This window comes from Lygodium microphyllum, chromosome 12 (genome assembly GCF_053477565.2).
Source record: "Lygodium microphyllum isolate KBCC chromosome 12, Lygodium_microphyllum_v1.1.10, whole genome shotgun sequence".
Classification (NCBI taxonomy): domain Eukaryota; kingdom Viridiplantae; phylum Streptophyta; class Polypodiopsida; order Schizaeales; family Lygodiaceae; genus Lygodium; species Lygodium microphyllum.
In genome coordinates, this window is record NC_141146.1 from 132672730 (window position 1) to 132698332 (window position 25603).

Below are 25603 nucleotides of genomic sequence, written 5' to 3' on the forward strand. Positions count from 1 at the left end.
TAATGGATCTCACAGAAGGAGATCAAGACATCGTCTATTGAATCCGCAAGATGGGGAGCAGTTCAGACAGTCTGTCTCTTTGAGAAATACCTACCCATTAGCATGCTCACGATACAAACCCACCTCCTAGTGCATCTTGTAGATGAAGTAGAGATTGCGAGACATGTCCATACATGATGGATGTTCTTCTTGGAGCGCTTCATGAAATCCCTGAAAGACTTTGTGCAACAACAAGCTCGGCCCAGAAGGTAGCATGGGTGAAGGCTGGTTGGTGTCCGAGGCGTTAGTGCATATCTCACAGTGGTGGCTACCAATAGTGGATTCGGACAACAATGTGCTATGGTTGCTGAATGATAATGGAGATGTGGTGGCTAGAAATGGGGTAGAAAAAATGATGGATGTTGCAGATGGAGGAGAAAGTGAATTATTTTTGTGTGTTGCACCATGCCTCCATGGAGACGTGGCTCGCTAGGTACGAGCAAGCTAGGAAATATCGAGAAGAAACGCGATCCGAATTTCAATGTAGTATGCGCCACCGATCAATTCGATATCCCGAAAGCATGGAGGAGATGCCGCAATTTATGTCTATGTGATGGTTGTATGGAGCTGTGATCGTAGCCTTTCGCGGAGGGGAGAAGGTCTCTACTGAGGAGTGGGAATTCTCGAGGGGATGCACTCCAAGGGTGACCACATGTTTTATAAGCTTTGTATCTAGATTTTATATGTGAAAACTAATTAACCATTTCAATGTACATTACAAAATATACAATGCGGCGTAGTAGTGTGGACGATATTTTCGCATGGAGTGTATCAGCAAAATGTACACAACGGATTATGGTGTCATGGCAAAGTTCGAGCAAGAGAGCCGATGGCGAGCCACAGATCTAAACACCATTGTAGAAGAGTTGGAGTATTTTAGAAACTTGCAAAGTATTATCACAGTGGATTAACGTAGCTTCTCCATGATTCTATTCAATGTGCAGTGATTCAAAGTGGTACTGTAAGGAGCCGAGGCAATTGTTCGACGAGGTCCATCTGAATTTCTCGAAATAGATTCGGAAAAAATATGGATGGATTTGTGCGACACGTTTGTATTATCGGCCCATTGTAAACATGTGCATGAACTCATGTTTTTTAAACTTTTATTACGACATGGTATATGTCACAAATGCTAAATCTCTCTCATATATGATTTTAAATATGTAAATTTCTATTCAAATCCTCGACAACCTCGATGGTAATATGTTGTACCTTCAGCTCCCCGAAGTACAAGTATATGATGAAAGAAATGTTCCCAACGTAGATGATGACAATATGTAGATAGAGGGGTCGATAATGCAAGGGATAGAGGCGCCCAAAGCTTGTTAGAGCATGTAGAGGAGGCAAAATCAAATAACAATGATGGAAAGACAGGAGGCCAAGAATTCTTTGAGAACGAGGTAGACTCATCCTTTTGTGGTGACCTTCTATCGACTTTCTAGTATACGCGGAGTTGTGTCATGAGATTAACATGGGGCCATAGGCTACGTCATACTCGGAGCATCCACCTACTCAATTTGTTGATAAATCACTTATAAGGGTACTCTAGAATATGCATTTTAAATAAGATCAAAATTTTTAGAGTTATATTACTGTGCTTTGCTTGAATCTTTATATTGATTATGCTAACATCAATTTTTGTCTGTATAGGTGACCTTTGTGGATATTTGGATAGCACAATGAGTCGAGGGATGAGCGATGAGGAGCTACAGGAGATCTTCACACGTATGTCTCCAAATGAAATGGCTCAATTCAGAGATATGGTGGACTAGAAGTTATCTCAGACACCATCAGGCTATTCTATTCGATCTACTTCGGCACGCTCTGATGCATCGGTTTCGAGTAGACGAGGTCGACGCTTCAAACTTGGGCCGGACGGAGGGAGTGGTTCTAGGGGATGTTGGAGATGTGGATGCGGTGAGCCCGTGGTTGGTTCGAGATATGGATGCTACTCCTCGCTCTCGTGAGAGGGTGGCTCAGGTGGTTGTTATGGAGGTACTGATCCGCAGTATCTCCGCCTCATCGTTCTGTTGGATTTGCGTGACCTTTGGGATTTGTCATATCTGTGGGGACGTCTACTCCAATCACTTTAGCTTTTGCTTAGCCATCCACAGGTGGCATCCCTATGGGTGCTACTTCGAGATATACCACCCCCACGGGTACACCAGATGTACATGGGTCTCTTAGATATGCCTAGGAGCGCGCTCGCATGTGGGAGAGGACGCATCTTTGACATACCCTAGAGGGATATGGAGACCTTGTAGATGATAGAAGAAGAGCCATCATCATGAATGATTAGGGGAGGAGGGTGATGGCTCGTATGAGAGAGTTGTGCCAATAAGTTTTTTCGGCACAACGTCTTGGATTATTGGAAGAACATATCGTAGGGGAGCAAGGACTACATAGTAGCATCCTTGCATGAGGAGTTTTCGGTACCCATCGCAAAGAGATAGACTCTCCACAGGCTGGATGATGAAGTGCATGGTGCATACATGTCACACAGATGATCAGACATACATAAGGCACTTAAGAATGGGGCCTCAAAGCCCGAGTGGCTAGACGGAGATGACTGGCATTGACTCAGGGAGGAGGCTACACCAAGACGTTGGAGACAACAGTGCGAAGCAATGAGGATACGATTGGAGGCAAGAGTGGTCCATCATCTTGGGAGCGGCGACCACATGACTTATTTGGAGAACTTTGTAAGTTTTTATTTTATTCTTCTCGCTTATTTTTTTGCAATATCGCTTGTACTTACAATCGTATTTCTAACAGCTGTATTTTGTTTTATTTGCGGCACTCCATTACAAACTGCAATCCCACCGGCCTGGAGACTCAATATGCAGAGAGACACGGTTTTATTCATTGATCGATAGATTGTATGCACGCGGTAGCCGAGTAAGTCACTCATATTTCTTATCCGTAGTTACTAATTTTAATTAAAATGCATTATTGCATGATGGGCTGATATGTAGTTATTTCTTTTTTTGCAAATTCCATTCGATGCTCCTATGTGGCAGGACGAGCTTTTGGATAGCGAGGATCTATAGCTCGTGCTTGGATCCGTGGAGCGGACATCCTCTTCTTTTTTGGTCTTGTGATTTATGTAGGCATTGTCTATGTACTATGTTATTATCATCCTTTGTATCTTGCCATGATTACATGAGCGGTTTCATTAAGCAATCTTGTATCTATTTTATGTATTAGTCTAGTTGTGAATTCAAGTACATTTTTCCTTCATTTTGATGACCATTGTACACCTTACTATAACTCTTTTGTATAGCCCAAATACAACACATAGTGCTACATGTACTGCCCTGCCACAATATTTTTTTCTCTATAACAGTCGCTATTTGCATTGTAGATATCGATGGTTCTATGGTGTCGCTAATATTGATGTGTTTAGCGACGACGGGGGCAATTTTTTTAATGAGCATTTTCGTCGCTTTGAACGTCAGTATAAGGTATGTATCTTGTAGTGTTTAGATCCAGTAAAAGCCAAGTTCATGTGTGATTTCAACAAAGTGAATTAAGCGAGCACATCTCATAGTGATGGTGACCAAGATGAAAAATAGGAATCCTCCTAGGAAAATCAATGAGTTGGTGATACTAATTCATCCCATGACTAGAATAAAGTGGAATGATAAGTTACAAATGAGTTAAACGTGGGTATTGCTCTACTAAGAGCAACTAATAACCTTTGGATATGATAGGTATGATAACCATTGCACTAGTGGTAAAGCACGACACTAACAAGACCTTAGGATTTCTAATATCAAAGGTTAGAGAGTAATACTTTGATACTCTAACCTTTGATATGAAAGTTTCATGTTCTAATCTTAGGATTTCTATCAAAGGCTAGAACAATTAAAAACTTAGAATGAAAGTTTGGAACAAGGCCATTAAATTTTAAAGCTTGGCCAGCTTGGATAATACATTAAATTCTAAATTTGGTGAGCCAAATTTGAAAATTTCTATAGCTCATTAATACAGTAGTTAAAAAAAGAAGATGTAGATAAATCAATCTAACCTATTCATAAGCCCATTGAGCTTTAAGGACAATCTTTGATATACTCCTCCTAGAAATCATTTGACCACCTCAAGAATTTAGCTCAAAAGAGTTGAAATTTTTATTGAAATAGAGCAAGATAAGATTGGTGAAATTACCACAGAGCCATCAATTGATTTGCAACCACAAGAACAATAGATTTCTCTCACTCTCGATGCAAGTTGCTCGCCATACAATTATATAGAAACGTCACACCCACCGTTATCACAATTCTTGTATCAACTAACATTTCCATTCCATTGAAACTCTACTCGAAGGCAGTTCCATGATTTGGCAAGCATTGAAAAAGTGGGTGGAAAGCACAAACTCTCTTCTTCCCCTTGTACACTTTCTTATTTGTTTACTCCTTTTTTAGCATAGTTTTTCAAGAGTGAGCTTTGAGCATAAATCAAACCATTCACTAAGAAATAACTTTAGTATTCAAATTCACCAAAGGCAAATCCCTCTAAGACAATTCTAAATCAAAGTTGGGATGCCATAAGCTTCCCTTGAAAGAAGGTATTTCCAATTCATTTTTGTGGGGTGACAAACACGATAAGGCCATTGAGTCTATTGAGATCTTGCTTATTAGCCTCACAATTGATGAGGAGGAGGAGTGGTTCTTACTCCTTTTCCAATATCTAACAAAGGCCATCTCATGTTTCCATTCATGTACCTCTTTCCTTTGTCTAAAGAGCTTTATGAATGATGAGCCAATTGGAGACACAAGATTTTAGGTTTGTTGATCAAGGACCCAAAGTCAATTGAGTCTATAGCTCCACCACTTACTATTCCACCCTGTGTTTCATCATTTGTTAAGAGTGTCATGGAGATGTAGATGCTTATGAAGTGTTGGGATGGTCATATGGCCTTTAATTCAATCTAGTTGCAAGAGTTGTGGTACTTAAACATATTCTTATTGCAAGTACCATCTACCCTTTAGCCTACTCCAGACCTCCCAAGTCCTCCTTAGATAAGTTGAATTTTGTCTAGAAGGACTTTCATTGGAAGTAAACACCAACAATCCCAAAATCCCTAGAGTCTCCTATGAGACTTCATCTCTCCCAAGGAGCAAGGAGGTCTTTCACTTATCTAAACAGGCTTACATGTTGGTGAATGGTCAAAAGCTTCAGGCTCCCTTAACATTTTTCGTCCATCCTTCTCCTTTACCAAGCCCACAAGTTCAACCTTAAGGGACCTAATAGTTGGAAAAATTTTCTACTCAACCTATTGCCTTATGCAATCATGAACTTACCCTTGTAGTTTATAGCCCTCTAGCCAAAGGTGTATGACAATCCTGGTTTAAACTTAACCCTCCTTCAACTTGTCAATCGTCCCACTTTTCCCCCTACTTTAGGCTACTAGAGACAATGAATAGATTAGCATATGAATCACATTTCAATTCTTCAAGTCCCTTAGCGAGACAAGTTTCCAAAAAAAGGGCCAAAACATATGTAGGATTGGATGTTAAAGACTAGACCTCCGACCTCTCTTTTAAGAAAGAACCTTTCTTACCAACACCTCAAGGTTATGAAGAAAAGAAAATCCACATGGAACATCCCTAGGGTATTCAAATCGATTTTCCTCCTAATATTAGAGCTTTTAAATGGCCTAAAGAAAGACCCCAAATTTTCCATTACGTTCTTAATTCTATTCAAAACCAAGATCCATTTTTGATTCAAGGTGACCCAAAAACCCATGGAACTCTAAGCAGATGAAATATGGTTTTACAACCCTGATCACTCGACTTTATCTTCTAGTCCCCTATATGACATTGATTTTGTAGAAGAGATAAAATCTATTATGGTTCTCTTTGGAAATGCCAAAGCTAAGGTTTGAGTTATTGGGTTGCTTATTAATAGGCCTTTTTTAAAATGGAGATCAATTAGACATAGTTGTCACCTAAACCCTCTTTCAATTTGCTATGAGTACGTATGGTATTTGGTGGCTCGAGTAGGATGAAATGGAGAAAGGTAAGTTAGAGGGTATCAAGCTGTTGGCCAACTCTCAAATGATCTTGAAGCTTTTTGCAAATGATACTAATAATATCTTGAACAAATTGTAAACAACTTTTAGAATTTGCACGAAGAGCTATTTGTGTTGCTTTAGGGAAGAGAGTGAATCACAACAAAATCCATATAAAATGGAATGCAGGAACTGCACGTTAAGATAACATCAAAATAGAGTCAATGGCAAAAGATGGATTGAACCAAACTTGAGAGGCCAAAAATATATTCCACTTGTAGAGCACACAATTGATGGCATCAACTATCTTGAGTACTAGCTAAAACGAGCATATTCTTCTTGTGTGGAAACGAGCACAACATTACCGTGCGTAAGCCGAGCAGGTATAGCCCTAGAGAAGCGTTATTAAGGTACCTGCACTTCTTACTTCGGCTCTTGGAAAGTCAAGGCCCAGCCCAGGTTCGCTGGGTGTGGGATCATGGATGGCTAATCAGTGAGGGATGTCTCTACGAGCTGAAAAACCGCAGCTTTTTTATGTTGCGAATGGTGTTTTGGGGATCGATCAATGGCGCTTTCCATGGTTGTTTTGGCGACTCAAGGAGCGGCGGCCAAGGTGAGGTCTACTCCAGGATCAGCGTGGCACAAGATCCGCCTTGCCCTTACCTTAGCCTCTCTCTTCTTCAAAGAGATCACAGGAGGTCTCATCTCCATCATTCCCTGGGCTTCGCGCTCCCTCTTCCTCTACTACGCTTCCTTGCCCTCTCACAGCCACCATGTTCCTCCACCAGAATCACACCACCACCACCACTCGTCTGCTACAACTACTGCGGCTGAAGCAGCAGCAGGGGAAGGTGTTCAGGAAGACTCGGCTGAAGAAGCAGCTGACTGTGCAGGTGCATCATCGTTGCATTTGTCAGTGAGGAGGAGGAGGAGGAGGCGGAGGGGGAGGGGGAGAATCCTTAGGGTTGCTGGACAGAGCGTCTCCGTTGCTCGAAGCATCCGTTACGGCCCAGGGCCAAGAAATCTGTGAGTTCCCCGTCATTCATCAGTCAGCTACTATTATTATGCATTCACAACTTGGAAGAGTTTTGTGTTTGCCACATTTTGCGTCGTGGGCGGCATTCAATTCATCTAACCGTTGCGCACACAGCTATTACCTACTTGTCTAAAAAGTAGTGTGCTGCTGTGGCGTAGGCTGGATGTATATGTGCCGCCGCCTGCGTCGGGTGTGGATGAGGTGGAGGTGCAGGTGCAGGGGACTAACGACATTAGGAAGAAGCAGCCGCCGCCGCCTTCGCCACCAAGAAGGCGTGGCTGCTACTACCCGGTGGTGGTGTTTGTGCATGGAGGGGTGTGGGCCAGCGGGAACAAGGAGTTGTTCGCCCACGTGGGAGCGTCCCTGGCCAAGCACGGCGTTTTGGCCGTCGTCGTCCAATACACCCTCTTCCCGCACGTCTCTCTCTCTCTCTCTCTCTCTCAACCCAAAACATCTTCGTTTAATGGCTTAAACTCAAAACGCGCACGCATTTACTCACTCACACACAGCACATACTCTCTCTCCCTCTCTACCCTCTTCTTCTTCTTGCTCTCCTCTTTCTTTCTCTCTCTCTCTCTTTCTCTCCCCTTCTTCTTCTTTACCATTGTTTTGTTTTGCGAGCAGGTTTTAGCGAGGGAGCAGGTCAGGGAGGTCTCGACGGCACTGTCATGGGTGATGGACAACGTGGTATACTTTGGCGGCGACCCAACAAGCATCACTCTCATGGGCCACTCTGCAGGTATCCTATCTCTCGCACCGTTGTCATTGCACATGTCTAGGCTCTTGAAAAGCTCGCTCTTAACTCCCTAGTTTAAAAGGTATTCTTGACTCTCTCTTGAAAGTTTAAAAGGGCAACATTAAGCCCTATTTCTTTTTTGGGCGCGTTTCGTTTCTCTCTCAAAGGAAATTCTAATCTATTTGTACTTGTTAAGAATAATAGTGTTATACAATAAGGTTTTTTTATATGCTGTTATATAATAAAGTTTGAAAATCTATTTCTATTTAGCTCAGCTAGAAAGTTCAATCTAAAACCATGTTTTCAATGTCACAGAGTATAAACAACGGAAACATAAAGGGATGATACAGAAAGGCTTGCGAAAATACTAATAGTGCTATTGCTCTGTATTGCTTTGTTAAATACATTACAAGAGGAGGTATTTATAGGCTATGAGAAGATAATCAAACGGAAACATAAAGGGATGATACAGAAAGGCTTGCGAAAATACAAATAGTGCTATTGCTCTGTATTGCTTTGTTAAATACATTACAAGAGGAGGTATTTATAGGCTATGAGAAGATAATCAATGATTAAAAGTTAGTGGGTGGTGAGTGTGCATTTTGGAGTGCGTGTCAACTCATGGTGTAGGGTACGTAGAAATATTGTACATTATTATAAAAGAGAGTTGGGAGTTGATGAGTCACAATGATTGATGTGACAAAATGTTTGTTATAGTATTGTGGATGCCTAGTATTTGTTGAAATGTTATATCAAGGGCATAAAATTGTGAATGGGATAAATTCCACAAAAAAAGAAAAAGTCTTTATAACTTTAAATTTTGCCAATATTTCATGGTGATAAGATGAATAATTTTGCTATGTGGTATTGAAGATTCCTCAAGCATATTAACAAATATGTAGTCATAAGAGATGTTGAATTTTCTTCGCATAGACAAGCACCCCATCTTGAACCAGAAGCATCAGTATAGAGGATTAAGTGTAAGCTAGTAGGTAAGCGAAGAGGAGAAGAATGCCGAATTAGATTTTTGATGTTTTGTACAACAATTGTTTATAGGGGTTTTTAGTAGAATTGGTTTTTTGGAAAAAAAGAATAGAGATCTTTGACATACATTACTAAATTTGGGATAGATAAATTGAGCCAATTTAAGTATCTAAGGAATTGCTATAGTTGTTTGACATTGGTGAATTCATCATACATTTCTAAAACTTTCTTCAAGACATGATCTTGTAATGTAATGGTTCTTTGATGAATTTTCAAATCTAAGAACTCAAGTGAGGAGGTAAATATGATGGACTTTGTTAGAGAAAGTACCATCCTTGTATCTTCCACTACTTTAGTAAACTGATAAAGATGATCTATATAATTATTAATAGTCTCGGAAAAAATAAAAATATCATTAATATAAACTAAACAGAATGTAAATTTTGCTAAAATTGAGTCTAGACATTCTTGAAAATATGTTGGAGTGGTCTTTATCCCAAAAGGCAATACAGTTCAGTGATAATGGCCTTGTGGGACACAGAAACCTATTTTATATTTGTTTTTTTGGAGAGTTACCAATACTTTAGGAAATAGGTTAAAAAAAAAAAAGCTCCGATAAGTACCGACATAGATTGCTTAGTATGAGAAAGAGCTCCTGCCAAAAGGTTAGACTAGACAGGTGCGGGTAGATTTTGTACAAGACAAGCTGGAAATTGCTTCCACTTTGGGGATTTTGAGTCTTGCATTCGCCAAAACAACCGATAAGTCTCAAAAGCAGATGTGTCATCTGTGGTTTTGTCTGGGGTACATCAAGATTACGTTTGACGTTTGCTTAATTGGGGTTTGGGATGGATTCGGCCGAGGTGAGTTTCTTCTATTTTTCCCTTTCATTTTTGTGCTATGAGTAAATTAAGTGTTTTGTTTTATTGCAAACTTAAAGTAGATTACAGTCTATGTTTCAAAAACAAAAATTTCCTAACTTTTTTTCTCAGAAAATGCAAGGTCAGCTTTGAAATAACGAATTGATAAGTCTCAAAAGCATGGTCTAAAGATGAAGATCGAGAAGAGATTTTTAAAGATTTGCAATATATTTATTGTCATCCTTTAGCATTTGTTCTTAAAGATGAGATCACTATACAACAACCCTGTTTGTTCCAGTCCTCTTTACGACTGGATGATACTGCAGAGGACCTAGCAGAATATTTGGAACTTATGTTTCCAGACTGGTCAGATTAGGATTACAAGGTCGCTTTTGATCATATAGATGAAGCTGTCTTTGACAGGCTTCGTACAAAGAGAAACAAATCACATTCTTGATCAAATGCCTTTATGTGTTGCTCCAATGGATCAACAGGATGATAATACTCAACGTAGTATGGAAGCTTGCATTGATTCACGTATGATGGGTGAAAGCTTAGACCAACATCCACCTAATGCTCCTTCACATGAACTGCTTGCATGGTATTACAGATCACAAGTTGAGTTTCAACGCCAAGCTGCATACACACTCTCTTCCTTTGATGAAGATGATGATAGTGTTGATGAGGATTTTGTTTTCATCAATCCTCATAGAGAACAGGCTCCTTCAGATACGGTGCTTCAAGTTGTACTCAATGCACATGCTGACACTATTGTAAGTAAACCACCCTCTCTTCTAGTTAATGCTACTAAAATCACTCTTGTGAATGGGTCTTCCTCATATTCCAAACCTTCTTATACAAAATTCTACAAGAAAATAAGTGTTCCTAAAAATGTTGGCTCTTTTCCTATTTGGTCCATAGATGGCAAATCTCTTGAAGAGATTAAATTGCTAATCTACATGATGTATGATTCTTGACAAACCATAGACCAACCGAATTGACATTTTGAATGCCATGACGCATGGATTCATCGATGATCTAAAACAGTGGTGGGTTTCTATCCATTCCGAAGCCAAACTAGCCATTGTGCAACATGTTGACCAGGTACAACTCTTTTTGAATTACTACTTGGAGAATTGGTGGGAAATAAATTAGATGATGTATTAGAAGCTCGAGAAGCTTTCTTTAAATCTAAATTATGTGATCGTAGACAATATAAATAATATCTTATTTACATGAGGGATCTTTTTTATGAAAGATTAGGTGCTCATGATAACGGCATGAAAGAACATTTAGTATGAGAACATCTAGTATGTTCTTTACTGAGCCTATTCCGTTTTATTGCAAACAGAAAATGAAAGCTCGAAACAGAGATTTTACTAATAGTATTGGTCAGATTTTGCAAACAATAGAACAAACAATTAAAGAAGTATGCCAATATAAAAAAATGGCTCAGTCAAATAAGAAATTTTCTCAATTTGTTTGTTGATTTGCCACAAAATATGAGATTGATTTTGGTTGTAAGCAATGTGCTTGCTCTACATCTTATGGTGGTAATAGCTATCATAGCAGATCACGGTACTCTGCCAAAGGCCATAGAACGTATTTCAATCACCATGACAGACAGGAGAATGAAGGCCATTTCAGAAGATTCTCTCACTAATCTCATAGACATGGTAAGCATGGAACTTCGTCTCATCATGATGATTCTTATAAAACTCAAACAAATGGACAAAAACTGAAAAAATATCTCAAATGTTATATCTGTGGAAGTAAGTCACATCTAGCAAATAAGTGCCCCAAGAAGACCAAACAGCAAAGCAATGCTGCCAAGGTCAATCTTCACTATCTTAGTGATGCATTATCTTTTGCTATTGATAGTGACAGTGACTACTATTCCGAATCTTATTCGGATGTGGAGTTTGATAGTGAGCTAGCCAGTGTAGCCAGTGACAGTGATGCTAGTGATACCAATACTGAAACTTCTTGGCATATTGCTAATACGAGTTCTAAAGAACTTTAGTCTACATCTATATCTGAGAGCACTTCTACTTCTGATAATTCAGACTCAGACATAGATTATGCTATCCATTCTGACACATTTGTACTAGTAAATGCCCATTTTGTGCATTTTTCTCGAAGAAACGACAAATTGTTTCTTGGTGCCACGTCCTCCACTAGTGGAGATTCTTTTAGGTGACAAAGAAAAGCAAAAACAATTTGAGTCCGACATTGATTAGTCCTCTATAGATACTGGATCCTTGGACAAAAAAGCCAAGGATAACATGCGACAATAATTTTTTACTAACCCTTATGATTTATCCAAACCCGGTACTCTCAGTTCAGAAACTAAAGATAAGGCAAATATGTTCATTCCTCACAACCAGGTACTCTCAGTTCAGAAACTAAAGATAAGACAAATATGTTCATTCCTCACAACTTGGAACAAATACATCACCCATGTAGAACAACACAATTACTTTAATCCCTCTCAACGAGACAACTTCCTCTCTTCAATAAGAAGGGGTTGACATGTTACATCCTTTTGCTGCTATGCAATAAGAAGTACACTCTTTATGTAAAGTATTTAAGCGAATTCTTTGAGGTAAAAAACAATTGGCTCAAGGGACTACAGCCACATTACAAGAACTCCAAAGTTCTACTACAGACATCCCAGTAAAATATGTCAATCAGATCCGATTGGCAAATGACAAGATACATAAGGTAAATGCTTTGAATACTGGTGGACCTATCCCTATGATATGTGTACAACTAAAAAATATGCCCCAGTTGTCTTTGTATGTTGATACACTATTAGATACTGGCTCTAGTCTTACTATAGCTCCTTTTAAACTTTTTCTACCAAATTGTATAAAAACTACATCTCCCATCATAGTAGAACTCTCCAATAATAAAAAGGTGATACTTTCCGATGTAATTGAAGCCTATCTCCAACTCAGCTCTATCAAGGTTCCAATTGAGATTTAGCTTATGAACAGATGGGATATGATCTCCTCATTGGAACATATATTCTATAGCATCTAGTTCCTTATACTTTTTGGGTAGAACACTTCATAGTGTCTTATTTGGAGAAAAAGGCTGATTTGTCTTTATTGCCCAAGATTGGTCGCAGTGTGTATTCTATAGTTGAACTACCTCCAAACAACAAAGAAGGTGCTCAAGAAAAAACTTCCTCTCTTTAACAAGAAGGGGTTGACATGCTATATGCTTTTGCTGCTATGCAACAAGTACACTCTTTGTGTAAAGTATTTAAGCGAATTCTTTGAGCTAAAAAACAATTGGCTCAAGGGACTACAACCATATTAGAAGAACTCCAACATTCTTCTACATACATCCCAGTAAAACCTGTCAATCAGATCCGATTGGCAAATGACAAGATACATAAGGTAGATGCTTTGAATATAGGTGGGCTTATCCCTATGATAGGTGTACAACTAAAAAATATGCCCCAATTTTCTTTATATGTAGATGCACTATTAGATACTGACTCTAGTCTTACTGTAGTTTCTTTTAAACTTTTTCTATCAAATTGTATAAAAACTACATCTCCCATCATAGTAGAACTCTCCAATAATAAAAAGATGACACTCACCCCTATCTCCAACTCAGCTCTATCAAGGTTCCAATTGAGATTTAGCGTATGAAACAGATGGGATATGATCTACTCATTGGAACAAATACTCTATAGCATCTAGTTCCCTATACCTTTTGGGCCGAACACTTCACAGTGTCTTATATGGGGAAAAGGGTTGGTTTGCCTTTATTGCCCAAGATTGATCGTAGTGTGTATTCTATAGCTGTACTATCATTGATCATTTGAAGACCTTTATGCATGAGGACCCTCTCATGTATAGAGAAAAAAGAGTCTCCTATGCCATTCCACTTCCCTTGAAACCTAATGCCGTGCCAACTAAAGCGGTATATTTTAGTATGAAAGAGGAAGACTTGATACTATGTAAAGAAGAGATCCAAACTCTTGATAAAGTTATCATTGAACCTACCAATTCCCCTTGGGTATGCCAAGCTTTCTATGTCAATAAACACTCTGAGCAAAAAACAGGAAAAAAGTGCATGGTTTTAAATTACAAACCCCGAATTAAATATCTAATCGGCCATTGTCATCCCATACTCTTAAAAGATTTGTTAATCAAAAAGCTAAAAAAAACTATTATTTTTAGCAAGTTTGACCTAAAATTAGATTTTTGATAACTTCTCTTAAAAAAAGAAGACATATAAAATAGATTTCTGTGTCCCATAAGGCTATTATTACTGGACCGTGTTGCCTTTTGGGATAGAGACTGCTGCAATATAATTTCAAGGTTGGATAGACTCAATTTTAGTAAAATTTGCATTTTGTTTGATTTGTATTGATGATATTCTTATTTTTTTTGTGGCTATTAATAATCATATAGATCATATTTATCAGTTTGCCAAAGCAATGGAAGAATTAGGGATGGTACTTTCTCCAACAAAGTTAATCATGTTTATCTTCTCAGTTGAGTTCTTAGGTTTGGAAATTCATCAAGGAACTGTTACATTACCAGATCATGTCTTGGGAAAAGTTTTAGAAATGCCTGATGAATTCACTAATGTCAAACAACTACACCAATTCCTTGGATGCTTAAATTGGCTCAATTTATCTTCCCCAAATTTAGCAATGTATGCCAAAGATCTCTATCCTCTTCTTTGAAAAAACCAATTCCATTGGAAACCCCTACAAACAGTAGATGTACAAAACATCAAAATCTTATTCGATATCTTTCTCCTTGTCGCCTACCTACTGGTTTACCTCTAATCCTCTACACTAATGCTTCTGATTCAGGATGGGGTGCTTGTCTATGCAAAGAAGATTCGGTAACATGTTCTCCGACTCTCCATATCTGCTGATATACTTGAGGAATCTTCAGTACCATGCATCAGAATTATTCATCTTATCAGCTTGAAATATTGGCCATGATTAAAGCTATAAAGACTTTTTGTTTTTTTATGGAATTTGTTCCATTCACAATGCGGATAGATTTACAACATGTGCAAAGTTATCTTATGAAAAAGGCATCCAATGAGATAGGGAATAAACGCCTACTCCGATGGTCTCTCTTTTTTGATGCCCTTGATATAACATTTCAACACATGTTAGGTATCCACAATACTATAGTAGACCTTTTGTCACGTCAATCATCATGACTCACCAACTTCCCACTCTCTTTTGTAATGATGTACAATATTTCAAGCGCACTATGTGTCCTACACTATGAGTTGGTATGCACTCAAAGGTGCGCACTCACGACAAACTAACTTTCAGTAATTGATCATCTTCTCAAAGCCTATAAATACCTTATCTTGTAATGTATTTGACAGAGCAATACAGAGCAATAGCAGTATTTGCATTTTCGTAAGTCTTCTTGTGTCGTCCCTCTGTGTTTTCGTTGTGGTTTTTAATTTTTTTGTGAGCAAATAACTCGCTTCAAAGAGCCCACTAAGAGCCAACTATCACATTTTATTTGTGGTTTCAAAGAAAGACACTTTGAGCTCTTACCATTTTGCTTTAGGCCAACACTTTGACAACTCTCACATAAACTCTTACTTTGATTGACTTCACTCACATAATTTTGTGGTGAGAGTTCCCAAACCGTATGTTGAGATTAAAAAGCCAATGCATCAAGACATTTTGTAGTTTAGTGTATGGTAACAAGGGCTGGCTATTTTCTAGCTGTCCTAGTTCGATCTCGTGTCCATATCTTCCCCATGTTAGAGTCCCCTCTCATGGTGATAGAGGATGGCAATTCTTGCACTTGTCCTTATTTTCGTTTCCATCCCCAAAATCCATCCCATGTTATCATGGTTTAGTGGAAGGTCCCAAGTGGCTGAGAGCAAAGCGAGGATTCATAAGGCACATGTTGCCTTTTCTCTATAACAAATCAAAAAGAGTGTAAGAGCGTAACTGTGTAAAGGGTACCCCTCATTGAAACCTTGGAGGGATCCTTGAGTAGTGAATCGAAACTCCTAGTTTTATGAGCAACATCATCCAATCGTCTTTTTGCAAACAGGGGAGTTAGCTGAATGTGGGAGTTCCAATCCTACTTCATAGGGAAAATGTGAGATGGTCACCCTAGCAATGGTCTAATGCCTATCTAAGATGGTTACTTTGCAACCAACTAGAGAGATGAGAGTAGTGAACATTGCACTTGGTTTACAGAGAGTGGTAGTATTACATTGTTCTTTTAAAATAGTATCGGCTTAGATTCTTCTACCGTTTACATAGTGGAAGGTCCCAATAAGGCACATGTTGCCTTTTCTCTATAATAAATGAAAAAGAGTGTAAAAGTGTAATTGTGTAAGGGTACTCCTCATTGAAACCTTGGAGGGATCCTTGAGTAGTGAATTGAAACTCCTAGTTTTATGAGCAACATCACTCAGTCATCTTTTGTAAATGGGGGACTTAGCTAAATGTGGGAGTTCCAGTTCTACTTTATAGGAAAAACGCTAGATGGTCACCCTAGCAATGGTCTAATGCTCATCTAAGATGGTCACTTTGCAACCAACTAGAGATGAGAGTAGTGAATACTACACTTGGTTTATAGAGAGTGGTAGTAGTACATTGTTCTTCTAAAATCATAGAAACATGAAACGGTCGGAACTGTTCCCCGGCATGTGGAATCGCCATCCTCGGCACGAACCCGTCATGGGACGTGTTGCAAGTCGATGGAACGTTTCCTGTTTCATTTTAGACAGGGAACGCATTCCCTGCTGTGTTTCCTGTGTGAAACGGGATAGGAAACGGCACGTGGCAGCCACTTACCTTTGGCTGGCCGTCGCTCCCACCGCTTGCAATCGTCTGCGACTCTGCGCATTTGCTCCTGTCCGATAGTCTGCTGTGCGTTTCTTGCCTGCTGCTTCTGGCGGATTGTCTGCCCGTTCATGCCTCCCGTGACCAGTCCGCTTGGTGCCTGTCCATGTTCTCCCATCAATGGCCAGCTGCCAATTCCCCTGTCTTCTCCCGCCTCCAACCTCTCTTCTTTCTTCTTTTTTCTCTTCCTTCTCTTCCTTCTCTTCTTCCTTCTTCCTTGGATCTTCTCTCTTCTCTTCCTTCTCCTCCTCGTCTCTTTAGTCTTCCTTCTTCTTCAAGTTCCAAGTTCTCCATTATTCTCTCCTTCTCTTCTTTCTTCTCCCTTCTCTCCTCTTCCCTTCTCTCTTGACTCTTGACTCTTCAATCTTCTCCCTTCTCTCAAGACTCGAGTTCTCACTTCTCTCGAGCCAACTTTATTTCAATTTTCAGCTGGAAATGGCTTCATCTTCTCGCCCCGCTCGTCAGACTAGTGGTTGAGAAAGGTCAGATGATTTGTCATGGTGGAAAGAAATAAATGTTGACCACTCATTGAGTGGTGGAGGATCTTATCCATGGACTCGCAAGCTTTGCCCATACAAGCGAACTAGTAGAGCAAATAAGGTAATCCATTGAGCCGAGCATTTGTATTTCGAATTTTTATTGATTTTAATTTTTCAAAGTTACTTAAATATTAGAATATGGAATACCAATTGCTATTTGTTTCGTTTTATACATAATTAGGTCCCAGCTTATTTTCTACATGAGCCAAAGTTAGAGGTACAGTTTTGTCCCAATGTGACCTTGGAGAAACAAAGGGAGCTTTGTGATCGTGTAGCAAGTCAAGAAGCTTATCTTGTATCTAGACCATGACATGTTACACTTAACCCTGCAACTTTTGTGACACCATCCCCATCAGATGTGTTTAGAGCAGGGTCAATATCAAGAAGTGCTACCTCCATACCTACTGCAGGCATTGCATCGGCCATGATATCAGCAACGTCACATGTTGTGCATAGATAGAGTACACTTGACACTAGTTGGGATTCCAAGAAGAAGGAAGAGGTGGATACATCAGTTGCACGTTTTTTTAATCCTGATCACATTCAATTTCGTGCAGCCAGGTCAAAGTATTTTAAATTGATGTGCAAGAAGATTGGTGAGTATGGCCCTTCGTATGTACCTCCATCATTAGAGACCTTACGCACCACTTTGCTTGACAAGAAAAAGCGTCTTGTTGAGCAAGCAACAGGTATTAGAAAAAGCCCGTGGGCTAAAATGGAGTTTCCTTGATTAATGATGGTTGGAGTGATATATGCAAGTGATCCATTCATGGTATGGTTGCTTATTCTCATGGGAAAATGTATTTCATATCTTCACATGATGCATCGGGGACATGAAAGTCAGCAGATGTACTTACAGCAAAGTGAGTTACAGGTATTAAGCTTATTGGCCTAGAGCATGTTGTGGGATTTGTTGCAGATGGAGAGCCCGCAAATAGGGCAGCAGGTGCTATTATCCAGGGATATTATCCGCATATCACAGTTTCATATTGTATGGATAATTGCTTGAACAACCTATTAAAGGATATTGATAACCTGTCGTGGATTGCACCTGTCATAGAGCAAGGAGCCCAAATGGTTAGCTTTGTTTTGAATCACCAGTTTCTTCACTATCACTTCTCTTTGCGGTTGAAAAAGACACTTTTAAAATACTTTGATACCAGATTTGCCTTCAACTTCTTGATGCTAGGTAGATTAAGAGAATGCAGTGGTACCTTGAGGCAGTTATTTCTTAATGATGAGTTCATCTCATCAACATTGGTAGATACTCCTACAAGTATCCTATGCTTGGAGAAAGCAAATAACTCTACTTTTTGGGATAATGTAAAGCAGATAGATGCTATAATATCACCTATTGTGCATTTCTTGAGGGTTATGGATGCTATGCAACCTTGTATTGGCAAGGTATATGAGGCTATGGATAGGCTGAATGAAAAGTTGCAGGAGTTGGTACCAAATGATGAGGCGTATGAGGAGATACGCCATTTAGTTGTGACAAGGTGGAACTCCCATAGCTCACCCATGCATGTAGCTGCATTTGCTGTGGATCCTGAGTTTTAGGGCAAGGGTCAGGAGAATGACACTGAGGTTATGGATGCATGGAGACTTATATTGTCCTGTCTAGTGCCTGATCATGGCACTAGATGAAAGATCAGAGATCAACCTTCATGTTATAGGACCTTTCAAGGTTCTTTTGGTTGTGGGGATGCACATGAGGATCGTTGTAAGATTGGGGCAGCTTTGTGGTGGGAGGACTATGGTTCGGATGGTCCTGAGTTACAGCAACTAGCCATCTGTATTTTGAGTTAGTTAGTTAGCTCCTCTTGTTTGGAGCAATTGTGGAGTACATATGCTCACATTGCTTCAAAGAAAAGGATCCGTCTTGGTGTGGAGAGGGCAAATGATCTAGTATTTGTTAGTGCTAATTTGAGGATGTTATATAACAGTATGATAACAAAGCCCAATCCATTCATAGAGTGGGAGATGCAGCAAGAAGAGGAGACACATGCTAATGTTGAGGGAGATGCAGCAATTCATGGTACACACGATGATGAGGCTGGGACTTCAGGAGTAGCTAGAGCAGCCTCAGATCATGATGATGATCTTCGATTTAGTTTACTTATGATGAGTCTCATGATACATGACACATGTACATTGTATATGATATTGTGATCATTGATGACAGTGTGACACTTGGGCTATTGTGCCATGCTGATATTATATTTGTACTTGCAATCTTGTAGTTGCCCTTTGGGCTATTTTGGCATGCCGCATTTTGCTTCAGTCTAGAGATTAGACTTTATATTTGTTGTCTTTCTTGGGGCAATGAGCATGTTCTTTCAAAGAGTAGGCTTCATATTTGTAATCTTTTAAGTTTTATTGCAATGGGATCATAGGCATGTTCTTTCAGCTTAGACTTTAAAGTCTAGTTCATTGTTCATTGTTTTATCATTTATGGCATATGTGTTATGCATTTAATAATTGAATAGCTTACCTCTTGAGCCTTGTAAGTTGCAATTCAATTTCTAATGAGTAGTTTTAGAATGATGCATGATATCTTAAAGTTAAAACTTAAAATGATTTGTCCTTGTGGATTACATACCTTGGTTTTAACACTCCAAAGTCCACATGGATTATGAGTGAAATATTAATTTTTTTTCATGTTTTAATTTTTAAAATGCCGTTCCTGTTCCCATGTCCCCGTTCCCTAGGTTTGGCATCCGCGTCACCATCCCCGTCCCCGTTTCCCGTAACCCGTTCCCGTTCCTTGTTTCATGTTTCTATGTCTAAAATAGTATCGGCTTAGATTCTTTTACCGTTTTTATACGCAGTCACATTTGCTTGGCTCTCACGCTAACAAGAATTTAGAAAGTTACGCGACTAATCAGGTCTGCCCCTCTATAGGATGGGTAGTTCGGATCTCCCTCTTCTCACTTTCCACCCAATAATCTTTAGTTGTCAAAATAGTTTGTGCTACCACACTCTTGATATATATAAATAAGTTCCTCAATTAATCTATTGCATGAGGTTCAATATACGATTCCTTTAAGTAGCACACACTCATTAATCGATCTACAAATATTCTTTCATTAGTAATAAGCTAAAGTATGGCAAATATAAAGTGCTAGTAATCTAAGATTTTGCCCTTCTAGTCCATCAATCAGATATGGTGTGCCTTAAGGATTTGCACACCTCACCTAGGAAGCTAGCAAGGTGATGAGCTAGTCAAAAACCCTCTCTAGACCCAACGCTTGACCCTCTCACTTTTCCAAGGGATAGGGAGGCTTCTAACTATTAGCTTGTGTTTTGTCAGTCTATCATCTCTTGGTTGAGCTCCGTCAAAGTTTACGGAGACAGGGAAGCTTTGATTGTTTCAGCCTAGTTGAGGTGTGTGCATTTCTTTTTCAGTGCGTCTTCAGCGTGTTCGCATTGGTACCAGCCAATATAGGGGGTGGCCTGTCCAAATATTTGTGCTAACATTTCTTGGTTCATGTGCACCTGGTTGCCTGATTTATGCTAGCTGACTGCATTATTTTATTGCTCAAATATTGGTCGGTCAGTTTTGGGCTGTGTGTGCTATTTATAGCCAGCCCCCCTTATCCTTGGAGATTCTCTCTTTTCTGCAGGTTCAGCACACTCCCTCTCCGGCATTCTTTGCCTCTAGTGCAGCCAGCCTGATTCGATGACCTCACTGATGCCTTGGGTTGCATGCAAGGACAGATGAGTTTGCCATTGTATTCAGCCTTCCCTTCAGATTTGGTGCAGATTGTCACTTCATCCTCCTCTCTTGCCGTCTCTGTCTTCTCTCTATGTTCGTGTTTCTCTTCCGTTGCGTACTGTTTTTGGGCCTTCTACTAAGTGTGTGGACATCTACAATCTTCCTTTGCAGGGGTGGAGCTGATTTTCCCTTTCTTAGGGCACCCCGGACACCAAAACATAAATTTTATAGTGTGACTCCAGGTTTATTATAGAGATGGGAGTACCACCGGTTCAATGTGTTTGATAACTATGATGAGAAAACCATATTTTCCTTTGAAGATAGGCATCTCACTAGTTTGAACGTCATGAAGAATGACACAAAGTACGGAGATTAGAGACGTGTCCCAAAAGGGAACATCATTCTGCTAGGTCTTGACTATTGAAGTGGCTTTCTCCTTCTACTTCTTTACATGTCTCACCTAGGGCCTATACCTTTGGCCCTCATAGTGCCATGATGGCACCCTTTGTATAGGTGCCAGTCCTTCCTTCCTTACCCAAAGAAGATTGACTTGATGGATTGAACTACGCCCTTTGGTCATGCAAAGTGGAGTGCATCCTTAATACCTTTGATCTTTGGGATTTTGTTACTACTCCTATTCCTTGATTTGTGGAGGATCCCACCGTTGGTTCTAATATGGATCTAGTAGCTCTATGGGATTGGCTCAATTCTCAAGCTCGATCCTTTCTTTTTATGAGCCTACAAGACGTTGTCCTTGTTTGTGTATGTAGGTAGTGGGTAGTGGACAATAGTAGATATGTGGACAAAGCGCTTATCTCTCTATCATTAGAAGACCTTTGCCTACCATATTACTCTTGCTTGATATGGTTTATATATGAAGAGAGGGCCACTCTCACCAGATAGAGTGACTTGGATTAGGTAGGAGACATGGAGTTTAGATGCTCCACTACAGGTTTTACTTTCTCCCTTGGATTGGGAGCTCTCTCATGGAGTAGTAAGAAGCAACCAATCATAGTATTATCTTCTATGGAGGCAAAGTACTAAGCACTTTGTTTTATGGCTGAGGAGGTAGTTTTGCTTCGTTGGTTGTTAGAGGAGATTGACTTTCCGCAAACAAGACCCACTCAACTATGCATAGACAACCAAAGTGCCTTAGCTCCGGTAAAGAACTGTGTGTTTTATACTCGCATGAAGCATATTGAGGTTTAGTATCATTTTGTATGGGAGTAGTTGTGGATTGTGAGTTAGTGGTAGCCTACTATCCCACGAAGGATACTGCATTAGACCTCTCTACGAAACCATTGTCTTAGACTTCTATGCTTCATCACATGAGGTCTTTGGATCTTTAGATACTCCTAGGATTTGAGAAGGGGTACTAGCTTATATTTTGTCAATTTGTCATCACTTGGTTGTGAGCTCTGTTAGAGTTTGGCGAAGACAGAGAAGCTTTGATTGTTTTAGCCCAATCTAGGTGTGTGCATTTCTTTTTCAACATGTCTAGTATGTTCACACTAGTACTAGCCACATGCAATTCTTTTTTAGTGGTTGGTCATCATGATTTTCCTTGACAGAGAGGGTTTGGCTTGCCCAGATGTTTGTGCCAACATTTCTTGGTTCATGTGCATTTGATTGGCTTAATTTATGCTGGCTGACTCCATTATTTTATTACCTAAATATTGGTTGGGCAATGTTGGGTTCATACCATATCCTAAACACTTGGAGATCATCTCTCTTTTTTGCATGTTCAACACACTGTGTCTCTCACATTCTCAATCTCTAGTGCAAGCATTGTCATCAACTTGATTGGGTGCCCTCATTGACACCTTGGGTTGCGTGCGGGGATTGAACAATTCCCAATTGTATTCAGCCTTCCATTTAGTTCAAGTGCAAATTATCACTTCATTCTCTTCTCTCTTGTTGTCTCTCTCCTCTTTGTGTCTGTGTTTCTCTTCCATTGTGCACTCTCACATCATCAATCCAAGTAGCATCACGTTTTTCAATAATCCTACTAGGCTATATACCGAAAACCCCTTGTTGGGGGTTACGACTTATTCAAGAAGAATGTGACTAGGGTTAGATACATAGGGATATAACAACTTATGTGAAATGTTTCATGGCATTTCAGATTGCATGGAAGTTATTTCATACTTTAGGCAATTCACCTCGAAATGTTTTGGTTGGTTGTAATCGAAGAAAGTAGATTTTCCTCTAGGTTGGTTCTTTGCTCTCTCATAGCATAAGCTTAGAGACCCATATTGGGTTTTCTTGGAGGATTGTTATTCAAAGTGAGATCTAGACTTTTTCCTTTATGGGAATGTATTGCATTAGTATCGATCTCTTTAAGAAGAAGTTTGGCTCTGATGAGTGGATCTTGTAAGGATGTAGTTGTCATCTCCTCTAGATGAAGATCTAGGAGAGTATTAAGACCTTGAGATAATTGGGCCACTTGTTGTTTAATAGTTATTACTGGAGCATATTTTCTTAAGGTGATGAACTCCAAGTAGTACTCTTTCGAGGTTAATTTGCATTGCTTTAGATTAGAAAACTTGTATTGTGAAGATATGCTAGGGTTTGCACTTAGAAAACACACAACATATGAACACCACTAAAACAATAATGGAAAAATGCAAAAACACAAACAGAAATAGAGAAGAAAGAGAACTCTGAAGTGAATGGATCAATGTTGTAAATGATGGAAAGAGTGTACATGATGGGGCAATGAGAGTAATCAGGGTGTGACGTCCATTGGAGATGGATCCGGAGTGTTGTGACCACTAGTTGGACCTAAAAATAATACTGAGAATGGAAGGGCAGCAGGCTTCTAACCAAAATGCAGCAGTCTAGAGGCTGAATCTGGCTAGTAGTGTATCACCGGAAGTGCTGGAAACTGATCACTCGAGGCTGAGAACAGTTACGTGACAATTGGGAGAGGGTGTGTTGTTGTAGGGCAGCCTGATCAGCTGCAAAAAGCAGGCTGAAACAGGTGTCAGATGAAGGGCAGCAGGCTGGAGCAGCAAATGCAAATTGTAGGATACCTCCTGGATGAAGGCAGCAGCTGGTAGATGACCTCGACAGCAGCTGGAGAAGAAAATGACTGCAATATGGAGTGATACACAGGCTGGATGGCTGCCAGCTAAGGATCACCACGGCAGTAGCTTGAGAAGGCTAATGTCTGAAATCTGCAGTGAAGAGCGATGACCTGCAAAAACAGGATGGGCTGAATGGTGGGTAACATTTCTATTTATGAATGAGTGGATCCTCCCAAATTAGGGTTTGGCATATGGAATACATAAACTCATCTAGGAGCGCATTTCTTTTTCAATGAAAGTTTCGGTAATTACATGTTTTGGGGCTGTTTAAAAGAGCTAATCAGTTTGTAATGTAGTTTAGCACAACACATCTATCTTTACGGACTTGTGAGAGGGTGGCAGATAGCACTCTCTTATTACTTCTTTGATGCGTTTCCAAGTTTGAGAGGCTTTTAGCCCTTTCATTACCCTTGCATCATTGTTTTCATCTAAGCTTCATATTGCCAATGAGTTGGAACTAAATAAGCATTCGCTTGGTTGGGTGTTCTCATGAGTTTCAAGAAAAGCTTTAGTCTCCCATAGGAGAGGAAGAGTAATCTCATCTTGAATGCCAATGCCAACAATAGCTATAAGATTGTCACGAACATACACTAGGGTCCCAAGAGCTATGGGTAGTTGTCAATGTTGAGCTAGAAATGCATTAGCCTCACTTAAACAGTCCCAAAACATGCTTAATTAAGGAAGAAACCTTGTTTATTTAAAAAGAAATACGTTCTTAGAGAGTGTATGTATCTCATAAGCACAAACCCTGCTTGGGAGGGCCCAAACTTTCTATAAATAGGTATGTTGCCCTTTATTTAGCCCTAATCTCATTTTTGCAGGTTTTAGGTGTTTCCAGCTTGCTGCCCATATCCCGTTTGCGGAGGACATCATAGTCCAAGCTATCCATCGCAGTCTTCACTCATCTAGCACTTGTTTTCAGCCCTCCGTCATCAGTTTGCTGCTGTTTCCAGCCAGGTGACTGCTGCTGTCCGTCATCCAGTTGTTGCACAGTCTACCATGTCAGCATATTGCTGCGTATGCAGGCCCTAGTTGTGACCTTATAGAGTTTCTCTCTTCTCCAGTTGTCGCCATCATCTTCTCGGTCTGTCTTGCTGATGTTTTCTCTCCTGCAGCCCGTGTTTGCTGTTTTCTCTCTCTTGCAACCTTTGCTATTTTCTCTCCCCTTCTAGCTGCATTCACTATTTTCTCTCTCCTCTCTTGCATTTTGTCTTTCTCTCTCCTGTAGTGCTGTGTGCATTAGATGCAGCCTTCCTTGGCTGCGTTTGTTGGTGTTCGACATCCAGAGGTTGCCTTGCTGCGATTTGGGATCCGTTTGGACTCCGGAGTACGACACACTCTCACTCTCCAGCTCATTACCCGTGCCATGATCCTTAAGATATAGGAGTTCAAGGTATAATATGCATTCATTGCATAGTGTGTTTGTTGCATGAGCAAGCATTACACATTCAATAATCATATCATTTCATTCATTCTCTGTGTTCATTGTCTCTGAGTTACTCTAACCGTAAATGTGTTCTTCTATCAGTCTGTGCTTTGTCATACAATGTTATTTGTGTTTCTATGTTAGGGTCTTTTCTTCATAGTCAAGACATTATTGATGTGCTTTTTATGAGTATCATGTGACATGTAGGAGTAATTAAGCTTAAAAGGGGCAAGGGTCTCATTCATTCTACTATCATGGAAGTATACAAACATTGCAAAGATTGGAAAATGATCAA

The 25603-nt window shown here is 39.8% G+C and overlaps 1 protein-coding gene across 2 annotated transcripts in view; it reads left to right on the forward strand.

Annotated features, from left to right (window-relative positions):
- The first annotated feature begins 6381 nt into the window (after positions 1 to 6381).
- LOC148028291 (putative isoprenylcysteine alpha-carbonyl methylesterase ICMEL2) overlaps positions 6382 to 25603 on the forward strand; it is a 43057-nt gene continuing 23835 nt past the window's right edge. The window contains exons 1-3 of one of the 2 annotated variants that reach the window (XM_087690100.1): positions 6382 to 7078; positions 7247 to 7505; positions 7713 to 7827. In XM_087690100.1, the coding sequence (XP_087546226.1) occupies positions 6618 to 7078; positions 7247 to 7505; positions 7713 to 7827 (835 nt within the window). In that variant the 5' untranslated portion in view covers positions 6382 to 6617. The remainder of the gene's footprint in view (positions 7079 to 7246; positions 7506 to 7712; positions 7828 to 25603) is intronic. The other variant, XM_087690099.1, reaches the window with a different exon arrangement.